The sequence below is a fragment of the Lagopus leucura genome, unplaced genomic scaffold (genome assembly GCF_019238085.1).
Source record: "Lagopus leucura isolate 7727_CA_CO unplaced genomic scaffold, USGS_WTPT01 Super-Scaffold_760, whole genome shotgun sequence".
NCBI lineage: Eukaryota > Metazoa > Chordata > Aves > Galliformes > Phasianidae > Lagopus > Lagopus leucura.
Genome location: NW_024962257.1, coordinates 1,983,676 through 1,996,231, shown reverse-complemented (window position 1 = coordinate 1,996,231; position 12,556 = coordinate 1,983,676). Strand labels below are relative to the sequence as shown.

General features: G+C 42.3%; 1 protein-coding gene across 1 annotated transcript in view; it reads left to right on the top strand.

Moving 5' to 3' along the window:
• The window catches only part of PRKAR1B (protein kinase cAMP-dependent type I regulatory subunit beta), an 87,711-nt gene that overhangs the window by 58,045 nt on the left and 17,110 nt on the right, over positions 1 to 12,556 (top strand). The window contains exons 8-9 of the mRNA XM_042864105.1: positions 6,193 to 6,253; positions 10,653 to 10,774. Of these exons, the coding sequence (XP_042720039.1) occupies positions 6,193 to 6,253; positions 10,653 to 10,774 (183 nt within the window). The remainder of the gene's footprint in view (positions 1 to 6,192; positions 6,254 to 10,652; positions 10,775 to 12,556) is intronic.

Below are 12,556 nucleotides of genomic sequence, written 5' to 3'. Positions count from 1 at the left end.
GGCAGCAGTAACTGAGACTTTTCTGCAAGATACTTCTGTATTTCCCTCACAGCTGGGACCATTAAAAATTCAATTACATTCAACGCTCAAACATCATAATTGTAATTTTCCCAGTACTTAGATATGAAATATTTCAGGCAGCGAGGTGAATTAATTGCTGCAGGTATTGCAGGTGCCCTGTTTTTCGCGCTGTCCACTTCAGATGCAGTTTCCTTATCCATACTACATGGATTCTGTCATCTTTTCATTTCTTTGTACGTGGATAATTCCTTGGCTGTAGGTGAAATGAGACACCTGTCTCCGTGCATTCATGTGAGGGCAGGTTACAGTGTCTCTCTGCACATTTCCTCGAGCCCAAGAATTAATTACATCATGTTTCAGTGGTTGTATTTCATACTTGAGGCTAACTCCACCATTACTTGGCTGGTTTTGCTGTAGTTGGTTTTAAGAGGCAGTAGTTGGTGCCTTTCAAGTCCCAGAAACACGATTTCCTGCCATTTAGCCTCTAACCTCGTGTTTCTAGAAAGCTGCTGGATATTTTAGATGTAGAAGTGCTTCTGATTTTAAATGAGGAGCAGCAACGCTTAGGATAACTTTTGAAATATATCATTTACAATGATTCGAAAACTGAGAGGGAACAGCATTTTTTTAATTTATTTCCTCTTTGCAAATACTTTCGTCCAAAGATGGTGGTTTATTTTTTTCTTTTCTGTAGTCAGATAAAATCCCTCCCTGACCCGTGATGCTTTTTCCTTTTGTCTGCATTCCTTCCTGGCCGTGACCAGTCCCATTTTTCTCAAGCTGGCATTGAAGTTTTATTCAAGTTGTAAATATTTATTTGTGAATCATGCCCTCAGGTCTGCCCTTGCCAAAAAGATTTTATCCTGTCATGAGATGTTGACTCCGTGCCTCATTTCTCCTTGCAGGCTCTGCTTTGGTTCTTTGCTTCACACGCAGTCAGTTCTGGTCTGTGTTTCTGCTCACTGCCATTTTCCCCACTTACCTGTCTCATCCATACTGACTGCTTTGTGGGATAAATAAAACGTGTGACAGGAGGTTTGGGAGTTTTGGTTTCCCATCTTTTTGGGTGGACAAAGCCTGATGCAAAAAGCTCCTGCTGGCTTTTAGTTGCCTTTGTCAGCCATTTATTACTTGAGACTGTCCCAAAAAAACCTCTTCAAAATAGATGTTTTTCTTTATATTTCATTGCCTCAGCCCAGGTACCCTGATAGCTTAAACGTCACATTCAAGTTTGTTTTAGCAGCTGTGATGGTTGTAAATGCTGGGATCATTCTTTTTGTTAGGATTTGCAGAGAAACTGCTTGACTTTCATTGCAGTCCTTCATGAAGTGTTACAGCATGAAATTCATTGTATCAGATGGATTACAAAAACCACTTCAGCGTGTTCCCCCCTCAGTGCTCTCACAAATTTCTGCACGTCTGTGTGTCCCATTTGTTACATAAAGGTATCTGTGCTAAGCTGCATGCTTTTCACACTGTTGCAGTTTTTTACCCACACGTTCTCTGCGTGCTCACCCACAAACACAACTGTGTGTATGTGTTCTGTATTTATTTACATTCTTCTGGGAGAGATGCAAAGGAATTTTTTGCCTTAGGATTCTTATCTAATTCAGTTGCTAAAGCGTTGCTGCTTTCTTCTTTGCTATTGGGATTCAAGAGCATCACAGAGTGGGGAACATCCCAGGGTAGTACAATATTTGTATTCTAAATATGGCAAATACCACAAATACCAGAGAAGCAAATGTCTGTATCCCTACATCAGATTGATCCCCTAGACAATTCAGTTCCCAGACTGAGGAAATTTGAAGTATTAATTTCTTGTAATTTCTTCTGCAAGAGGGCCTGGTTCAGGATGATTTAACTCTCCTATGGTTCCCATGCTCCAAGTTACCTGGCTCTGAGAGTGAAATTGCATTGCATGCAGTACTTTTTACTTGTTTGGCAGATTTTGCTCATGGAAAATGAGCTATAATACTGGGATATAAGCAGTGACAAGGAAATGTTAGACAGTTCCTAATTTTGTGTCGCATTTTTTTAATGGTATTTTGGCTTTGTTTTGCCATCTCTTCAAAGCTTTGAATCTGAGTACACGTTCTTTAGCAAGTGCCTTTTTCCACTGAGATAAAATCAAGTCAGGAGGACTTAGCATTTCCATAAAATGTAGATTGCATGCTTGCCAAAACATAAAGCAAACATGAAGCCTGCACTCTCTTTAACATCCATGCAGCCAAGGTCTTGTGGGGTATTCTGTTTTCAGGGCCAGTATTGCATTGTTTTGTTGACTTTTTTTTCAGGCTCCTGCAAGAATGTACACCCTAAGCATCGTTCAATATCAGGTTTACCCAGGGATTAACCAGGGCTGGAGCAGCCCAGAAGGCCATTCCAGTGCTTCCTGCCAGCTGCATACCTGCCAGCATAGCTTTTTTATTTGAAACTTGAGCCACGCTTTGCTTTTCGGTAGCCATTTGTTGGGCTTCTTATTGAAGGTGGGGATTTCTAGGAAGGACCCAGTCAACTCCTGCCAACCTGTCTGCAGTGTCGAAGAAAGGGAGCATAAGAGAGGGCACTGCGAGTGGTGGAGAGTGCAAGCTGGAGTGCTTGCAAAGAGGCAAGCAGAGGGGAAGGAGGGCAGAGACCTGACTAGAGAAATGGGGAGGAACATGGAAAAAGAAACCAGCGGAAATGAAGAAGAGACAGCTGGAAAATAGATGCATCAGTCCTATTCAACACGATGTGTTGTAATCTCTGCAGCATTCATTTTTTATAGCCTGTGTATTTTTAAGTGGTCCTCAAATGTCTTTGAACACTTCCCTGGTTGGAATTGGCAAACGCAAGTGACTTGTTTCTCCTTGAGACTGTTTCAGGGAGCAGCACTGCAGCTTAGAACATGAACAGCACTTCACAGTTAGTGAGAACCACTGCTTTAAGGAAAGCTCGTTCAAGTCAGCTCTGAACTGGGGGGAAGCAGAACAAAGGAAAGTGGGGAGAGGAGAAGCAGTGACTATTGAAATACGAAGATATTAATAGGTGAGAAAAAGCTGAAGTAATAAAGGCTTTCTAGAACATGCCATCAAAAACCCTGCCAGTACAGAATTGTTCGTGTACATTACTGTTGTTACCTGGCTCAGTCAGTAAGATTTTTGCTTCTCTTGGGGACCCTTTTTTGAAAGAGAATAAATCTTAAGTTGTGAAAACCTCTTTGATATTCATCTTAAAGTAGATTTTTGTAATTTTCTCCTATTACTTTGAGTTATGTCAAATTATGCTGACTAAATTATCTTATCTAAAATATGTGTAGGTGCTGTCTGCTTAAAACCTTTACAGGCATGCATGCTAGTTATGAGTATAACGAACCTATGATCTTGGTGCTGTGCTGAGCTACACAGGCTGAAGTTGTTTAGCTCTTTCCATTTTAGCTCTCCTCAAGGGTTTTAGCAGTTCTTCAGGCTTGGTGCAGCTTTGCAGCACTTCTCTGCAGAGGAGGTGCTCAGGCAGGATGTGGCAAACCAGCAAAGTCACATCAGAGCCATGGAGGTAAGACTTCACTCCTGAATAATGTCTTTGAGTGCACAAACCAAGGTAGCCTTGGCCATCTTCTTATTGCAGGATGATGTTGCAAACCACATCTCACCTGCTGTCTCCCAGTTTGCAGATACCATTGCTGTCTACTTCTGGAACATTGTGAAACTACTGCATACGATCAAGTTTAGTATATATCCAATGAGAGTGCTGGTTGACACTTCTGCAGAAACCACTTGGAGGTAGGAGAAGGAGTGGATGATGGAGTATGATGGAATTCATACTCATGAGTAGTTAGACCAAACAAAGCAAGTATAAAAGGGAAATTGTGAGTGAGAAGTGACACTGCATGTATGGCCAGGGATAAGAGGGGAATATTAGGCTGATCAGTGAAGGTGGGAAAGTAGGCAGTGAACGTGTTCTGTTTTTCTGATTCATGGGAAGGAAGGACGATTAATACAAATGGAAGTAAGCACGTGCTTTGTTGCTTGTAAGATTTCTACTGCTGTTTCTTTTTTTTAGCTTATATTAGAGTAGTCTCCCCAGATCTCTTCCCCTCTTTGTGTTTATGAGAGCTTGAGCAGGAAAATGCACTTCAGTGAAAACAAAGCAGTGTCCTGGCCCTGGTGAGTGCATGAAGGTGAGCCAGACTTCTGCCTACTGGAGGAGGAGTGGGGATCCAGCTGTGTTGTCTGGGAACCAGTTACACATTAAGAGCAGTCCCAGTTGTAGCTGAGGTTCTCGATGCTATCACAATACAAATAGTAGCACATTCAATTAATTAGTTCCCTTTCCCAGTTGTCTTCAGAGTGAGTTCTGTGTCTCTGCACTGGCTTAGTTTAGCCAAGATCTAACACCCCATGGTCCCACAGTGATGGGCTCTCACTGCCCAGCCCTGCCAGGATGCCAGCAATTCCCACTTTCCTGGGTCTCGTCTGCATCCCTAAATACTCCAAGCTGTGGTCAGGCGGGACTTATGGCCACTGATTACTGCTTCTTAAAATTCATCTGTGTCCACAGTCATTTTAAAAGCATTTTCCCCATCTGTCCCTGGCTGCCCTGGCCCATCACACTAAACCACCAATCTGGTTTTCCACAGCTGTCAATTTTGCCGGTCTAGTTTCCACTCGATTGCAGGGAGGAAAGCAACAACCGCGCAGAGTCCAGCTTTCCGTTCTTTGTCTCGCAGTGAGCTGTCAGGATTTGGCGTGGTTTGCAGAGCCTCCTCCGTTTGAAGTTCATTTTTTTCTTTTTGGCACTTCAAATGCTCCAGGGGCCTCCGAGGTTGAGAACCAGGTTTGTCAGACAGAGAGGTCAGACCGGGGTTACTGATGCTATCTCCGGGAGGGGAACTGTCATCACCGGGCTCAGAAATTATGGGGGGGTGTAGAGGGGGGACATTGGGAGCTGGTGCTGCTGGTTCAGAGACCCCGGAGGGGCTTCTGCTGCTGCTGGGGTAATTCCAGAGCAGAGGTAGCCTGGGAGAGGAGGGTAATGTTGGAGGGCAGCCGGCAGCTTCTGCTGGTGCTCCTGTTAGGAGCTGGAGCTGTGGCCCAGTGCTTTGGTGGAAGAATTGCCTGTGATTTGGGGTTGTTGGATCAGGCCCCACCTGAGCAGCACTTGTAGGAAGAGAGAATACAGACACTGACATTTGCTTCTCTCTTCTTTCTGGCCTGAGAATAAAAGCCATCTTCATTTCCCTTTCTTCAGAAGATGAGCATTGTCACCTCCACGCTGCTCTACTCCTGTTCTGTAGGTCTGGCTCATAGGCACCAGGCAGCCTCTGACATCCACCACAGTCTGTCCAGTGAGAAACGACATGGGCTGTCGTGTACAGGAACAGCACAGTGGAAGGGATTCCTCTTTGCTACTTCCAAGTCACTGCTGTCACTGCAGGAGCTTTAGCTTATTAGTAATTTTTGTATTGGTCATGTTGCATTGTATATATTCGTAACAATGTGTGACAAAAACACTTTCTGGAATGGCTTCTCCATGGTGATCAAAGTTCATGTAAGTGTAAGTTTTTCCTGGTAATGTATCACACAAAAAATCTGAATTGGGAATGACTGTGCTGCTGACTGTGCATACATTGGTGGATTCTCTGCTCCAAAACATCTACACTGTGTTTAAATGGTAATGTGACGAGGTTGCTCAGCAGGAGCAATACATACAGCTCTGTGCAGGGTGAAAACACAGGCTGGCACACAAACACTCCTGGCATTAGAGAGTTTCTAACCTGAGAGGATGGGATCCATGAGGGGGGCACTTTTATGCACTTTATCATTGTAACCTCCCTTCTTGTAGGGCCTCACTGGTAACAAGATATATATTGAATTAGCTAAGGAGTTAATTGATGAAGCTAGATGTGTGCTTGCAGTAATGGACACAATTCATCCTTGGTGTCCAGTAACACTAGGGAAGGTGGTGAAGTCAGTGAAATTACACCAGGGCTGAATTTGATTCCTTCTGTCTTTGCTTATCAGGAACACAACTTGCCCAGACATTTTATGGGGAAACATTTGCCTTTGGCTGTTTTTACTGGCTATGCTTAAGATTTGGAAGGAGAAAGGAAAAAAAAGCAGCCGTAGGAAGAAATCACAAAAATACTTTGTGTAATGCCCTGCCTTCTTTTTCTCTCTCCTTTAATAACAGGGCAGCACACTGAGGAAGCGGAAGATGTATGAAGAATTCCTGAGCAAGGTCTCCATTTTGGGTCAGTTGCCCTTTGGACTTGCATGTTCGTTCCTCTGTTGTACATGCTGGCTGAGTGAATTTTGGTCTTTGATGGCATGATGAAAGCAGTGGTGGTCAAACAGGAGATCTCACAGCTGCACTGTTTCCTAAGGAATGAAAGTGTAAAGAGCCCTTTTTAGGAGTTGTTTTTCTCATTCTTTAATAAGCAGTGCACATTTCTTTGAAAGGCAAATCTTTCCTTAAATATGTGAACAGACATGCACCGGTAACCTTTCAGTAGCTGCTGCTGCAGTAACTGCATGTGGATAGAAGAGAAAACAGAACAGAGTGACGAATTTGTCATAAAGTCAGTTACATCCTTCCAGGTGGCAGGTGAGAAGCTTTTTCCTGCAGGAATCCTATATTTATGTGCACTAAGCAAACTAACCTCACAAATCAAAATGGGCTGAATTTTTTCTTCTGTGTCTTTTACAGCCTCTGTCTCGCATTCTTAAAACATCTGTTTAGCTTCTTGTCCTTGGATTTTGTTTCCCTTTGATTAATGTGATAGCCACGAAATTCAGACATGTTCTTGATGGCCTTCAGTAGGAAAAACAACAAACCCGTAATGCCGGGCCAATCAATCACCATTAGCAGAGCTGAAACATCTAATAAGGAGGACGGTGTTAGTGCAATGAAATGTTGGTTCTGTATGAGAAACGTCATGCTTCTACTAGGGCTATTTTGAAAAAACAGTTGAGGATTTATTTCCTACATAATAAAAGTATTTGTCTTCCTATTTAAACACTTTCTGTTTCATGCTTAAGATATTCCTCTGTGATTTGAGCTTATGCACCTGAAATATGAGAGTCTTCATGAGAGTAGACTTGAACTTTGGAGAGGTGCCTGCAATATTCAACTATGTTTCTCTGCTTAAAGTAAGCCAAGTATATAGCATACTTATTAATGAAGTTTACATCATTTAAGTGCCTTCTTTTATGCTTAATTTTAAACTTTCTGTATCAGAAGTGTTAGTTATACTTAATTGTGGTGAGTATTTAGAGGAAAAAGGATCTCTGCACCTGTACTAATAGAAAGCAATTACAATTTGAGACATCTCAAACCGATTCCAGAGTAGAACAGTTACACAGAGATGCACTTCCTCAATCACGTGGTTTGCAAGATAGTTATATCCTACTTTGTAGAATGGTTTTTCAAACTCAGTAAGAAATGAGTGAGGACTTCAAGACTTGAAGCTTTTTTTAAGTACAGAAAAGACCGGACAAAATAACACATCATTTCAGGAAGAAAGAGAATTTAGGTGAGACGTTGAAGGGTTTATTTCATGCGTGTGAAGAGTAGATGGCAGCTGGAAAACAAAAGTATTTTAGGCATCTCAGAGTGGAAGGAAGTCAGCATCACCTCGTGCCTTAATTGGTCAGAACTTGGTGATTTCTTTACAAGGCCTGCCTGTGTCTGTAATTACCTCTGTAATTGTAAGGGCATAGATTTGCATGAGGGCTGCTCTGAAAGTAATGCCTCCTGTTTTGTTATGTTGGCTCATGACATCAGAGGCAGATGTCGCTGGGATGGCAGCAGAGGCTGAACCTTCCCACCAATATCCCATTACATTTTGTGACCACGTGACAGATGGCAGCAGAGTCTGACAGGATGGCGTCTGGCATGGAAGTGAGTATGTAGCAAAGGTGTGTCACTGAATTCCTCTGTGCAGAAAAAATGGCCCCACTGACATTCATCATCACTTGTTGAACGTTTCTGGAGACAGAACAGTGGACGTGAGCACAGTGAGGGGCGAGTGGTGCATTTCAGCAGCGGTGACAGCAGTGTGAAGGAAAAGCCATCTTCTGGGTGGCTGTGCACAGCTGTCTCACCACGAAATGAAGCAGGTTTTGATCAGCCCCTCTGCGCAAATCAGAAGATTATGATCAGGGAACTGTGTATGGAGCTGAATATTGGCACTGTCAGAAATGGTGGTAGAACATTGGAAAAGCAGGTGTTTCCCACAAAAGGAGCAGAATGAACACCACATGCAAATTTGTCAGGACCTATTAAACCAATATAGGGCCGGAGGTGCCAGTTTCCTGGGTAGCATCATTAGTGATGAGGAGTTGTAGTGTCACCACTATGAGTCAGAGTCAAAATGGCAGCCTGTGGAGTGGCAGCGCATGAATTCCTTGTCACAGGAAAAGGTGATGATGCAGCCCTCAGTGGGTGAAGTGATGTGCACTGTCTTTTGGGGTAGGAAAGGGCTGAAAAGACAAACAGGCTCTTGTTCATCACTGGTGAAAACGCACAGCTAATGGTGATGACCGTGTTGAAAAGCATTGTTTGGTAGCTTAGAATTTGCCCTGTCAAGTAGTGTTATTGTGCTCTTTGTAGCTGTAGTAGTTTCCATAGAAATAAATAGGAGGCATTACTTTTGAAGCAACCTACTTATTTTTTTTTAATCCTAAGGACTTTTTAGGTTATCGGTAGCTGCCTGTCTAAGAAGGTATGTTGAAACTAATCAATTTAAAATTTTTCCCTGGCCTTTAATTAAATGTACAATAATGAATTTGAATGTACAATTTAGAAATTGAAAAGATTGGTCTACTTATTTGTTGTTTGAATTTAACTCTGCAACTCAAATGTTAAGCTCTATCGTGTACAAAGTTCTGTATGGTACTCTGCTTGCAAGAGCCATTAACCAGTGTATTTGTAGTGGCATAATTCCTATAGACAAAAGAGAGACACTTCATGACTAGAGCTGGAATTAGCTTTGAATTTTTCATAAAGGCAACTGAAGAAGTTTAAAGAGATTCTTTCTTTTCATTCTTAATTACTGAGCTCTTTCTTTAAAAAAGAAAAAAAAAAGAAAGAAAGAAAAAGCCCACTCTACTCTGTATGAAAGAGTTTTATGCTCATTTTTAGTCAAACAGAGCACTGTTTGAATGTGGCACTGATGGTATGAGCTTGGACTTTGATACTGATGGTTCTACACGAAAGGCCACAAATATACCAGGACAGTCCATTCGTGATTATAGGAGGGAAACATATTAGGAGTAATTATTTCTCAAGTTGCAACAGAAAATGCACAGAAGCATTAAGTTGTGTTTTTGTCAAGCAGCTCAAAGCTTACCTTTCGTGCACTGATCACCCATTTGGTCTTGTCAGACTCTGTGCACATTTTGGGCTCAGCCAAAGGGCTGTTTGGATTTTAGAGAATAACTCTTTCACATTCCCACAATGCTTCTGAGCACTGTATTGAACTAACTGCAAAAGCCAGAGTCTGAGCAAGCAACCCAAGTCTGGTCTTGTTGTCAGAAGCCATAGAAGCCACTTAAAATCGTCCAGTAATTCCTAATGAATTAAGGAAGAATCAGTAGAGCTCTAGTACATGAATTTTAGCTCAACTTTTGAAAGCTATGAGGGTTATATCGTTGTGTTATCTTTTCCTTTTAATAACTTCTAATCCTGTTGCTTTTCCCACTTAAATCTGATTTAAAAAGGTAAAAGTTCAAACACAATTAATTCTCTTGAATTCTCATGCAAAGAGGCAAAAGAAAGAGACACAGATTACCGTCCCTTATCTTCCCAAAGGCAGGACAGATAGAATTTGTCCCTAGGAAAGGCACTGGGAGGAAGCCAGCAGCCCAGGGCTGGCCGCTCTGCAGACTTTTTTGCCATGCAGGTATCAGAGGGAATGGTGGCAGCTGCAGGTAAGCGATAAGGACACAAAGCCACAGGAGCCAGGCTTTGTGAGTTCCTTTACTCATAAAACAGACTGTTAATAATTTCTTATTGAAGTTTACTTTGAAGTTTTATAGCTTTTTTTTCCTCTGAGCGGCAGAAGGAAAAGAAAAACAGTTCTTACACTTTTGTGTGCAGTCCCAATGGCCAAAATTGCAAATGAAACAGAGGTGCAGCTTTACTGAAGCAGACTGAGCCCCACTGCCACGCATGCTAACAGGGACTCGTGTTGGCTCCAGGAGCTCCTGATGTCATCTTTTGGATCAGCACCTTTGCAGTGCTTATTCAGAAGGCCATTGTTAACCATCTGAGAGCAACGCTGCTGCAAAGACACCGGGACTTGTTCTGGCATCTGGGTGGGATGTGGCAGGAGAGGATCTCAGTCTTTCAGAACAGCTGGGCTGCTCCTGAGCATCGAGGCAGCAGAGCTGATCGCAGACCTAGGGAACTGCAGCCAACTATTCCTGTCCAACTTTCTAGATTCTTATCTGAGCGATTACTAAAGTCTAAGGCACAATGAATAAATGTATTCATGTTTCCCAACTTGAGGTTCGTGCAAAGTGCCTGGATGAAAGAAATGTTTCTTCTATAACAGAACCAGGCGTATCGGGGCTGTCAGTTTATATATGAATCTTCTGCCAAAGTTAGAATCTTTTTATAATAAAGTTTTATGATCTTCAATATTTTAGAGTCCCTGGATAAATGGGAGCGGCTGACAGTGGCTGATGCGCTGGAACCTGTCCAGTTTGAAGACGGAGAAAAAATTGTTGTGCAGGGAGAGCCTGGTGACGACTTTTTCATTATTACAGAGGTAAGTTTGGCACCCTGATCAGCTGTGTCTTTTCCTGGTAAAGATCAAGACTTTGTATGAAAGGCATTTGGTTTCAGTTTAATCTCTTACTCCAGCATAAATCCGAACTAACTCCACATGAACCAGGAGAATGACTCAAAATTCACATGAATTCAGACACCATTTCTGTGGAAATATCGCAGGACAGTCCTTGATTTCCAGGGAAGTGAAGGCATGGAGGAATTTTGAGGTGTGTCTTCTGTCTTTACCATTTGAAGGTTTCTTTTCTACTTCATTTTTTAGATTGTTCCAAACTGTCCGCATTTTACAAGGCTGGCCAGCCACACGGTGTGTTGATCTTTGTTCCCAGAGGGACTTACAAGGGAAATTGCAGCGAACATCTGTAGACTGGAACAGGAGACCTGATCTGAAAATGGATCATTTGTTCTTCGTTTTGCCTTAAACTCAGTCCAAATGGTGGAGCCATTTTCTTGTTTACTCTCACATAAGCAGACAGATCTGTCAGGCAGCTGAAAATACTGACATCTTTTTGGGAGATTATCTGACACTTCAGTTGCACCATCTCACTTCTGTAAACAGATGCTGATGGGATTTCTCCTCCTCTCTGGCATAAATATTTGTGTCCTCTGTATCTCACACAAATACTTAAACACTGTGATTTAACAAGTTATAGAAAGGCATTTGAGAGACTTTATTTGAGAGAAGGATAACAAGACAGCATTAGGATATGCTTGTATATGAGTTGAAATAGGAGTTTGGGACATATTTCTCAGTGCTGGCTGTGAGTGCTCCTACACAAATCCATAGGCTGGCATGTGGCTGTGTGGTGACAGTTCAAGTGCACAGCTCAGGCCATGTGTTACACGACCAGCAATAAGGCAGTGGGGGTACAAGGGGTAGTAGCTATCTGAATTCCTCTGGTGGGAGAACACGGGTCAGGTGGATGTAATGAAGCTGGTGTCGTGGTGTTGCCTTAGAATCCAATTGCATGTACATGGAATACATCTTGGGTTCCATCAGATGCTGTGCTGTGACATGATTGTTTGGAGGAAAGAGTCCTTGCGCCACGCAGGTGAGAAGAGGTTTGCACAGCACCCATTCCAAATGGTTTAGGGGCCAGCAGGTTTTCCTTTGCTGCTTAAGTGTGAATTTTTGGACAGGTGCCTCTACCCAAGGCAGCCAAAATTCAGTTCATAATCAATATATGACACTTAAAATTCTATTCGCTTTTTTCCTCTTGAGTGTTGGATGCTGGTGACGAAATATTTATTTGATTTATGAACACAGTTTATCTCCTGATGCTCACAAAGTTGTCAGTGCAAATAACCACACCTGCAGAGCACACAGTTACACACTGAGGAACCTTAAATATGTGATGAGCCTTCAAATCAATGGTGAGGGAATAAAACCAGATTAACTGTTACTTAGATGTTGTTTTTTGTCTCATTAATAAGATCTTTACTGTATAAGAAGAATTGAGGAACTGTTGTGCCTCTTTGGAAATGTGGACTTTTTATTTCTGTGAGTATTACTGAGCATCTTGTTACTCCTTGCAGCAGCATGAGACTAGAAAAACCTGATTTTCTTAGCCATCAAATTCCATATGGAAAATTGGCAGCTTGCTAAAGAATTACCAAAGGCCTTTATTTTCCCCCTATGAAGGAACAGCTGTAAAGACTTGAATGGGTAAGAAAGTATTAGCACTGCATACTATGTAATCATAAAGTATCTGCTCACCTCACCCATGCACTGTAAATCTTGCATAGTTTCTTAGTCTGGAAG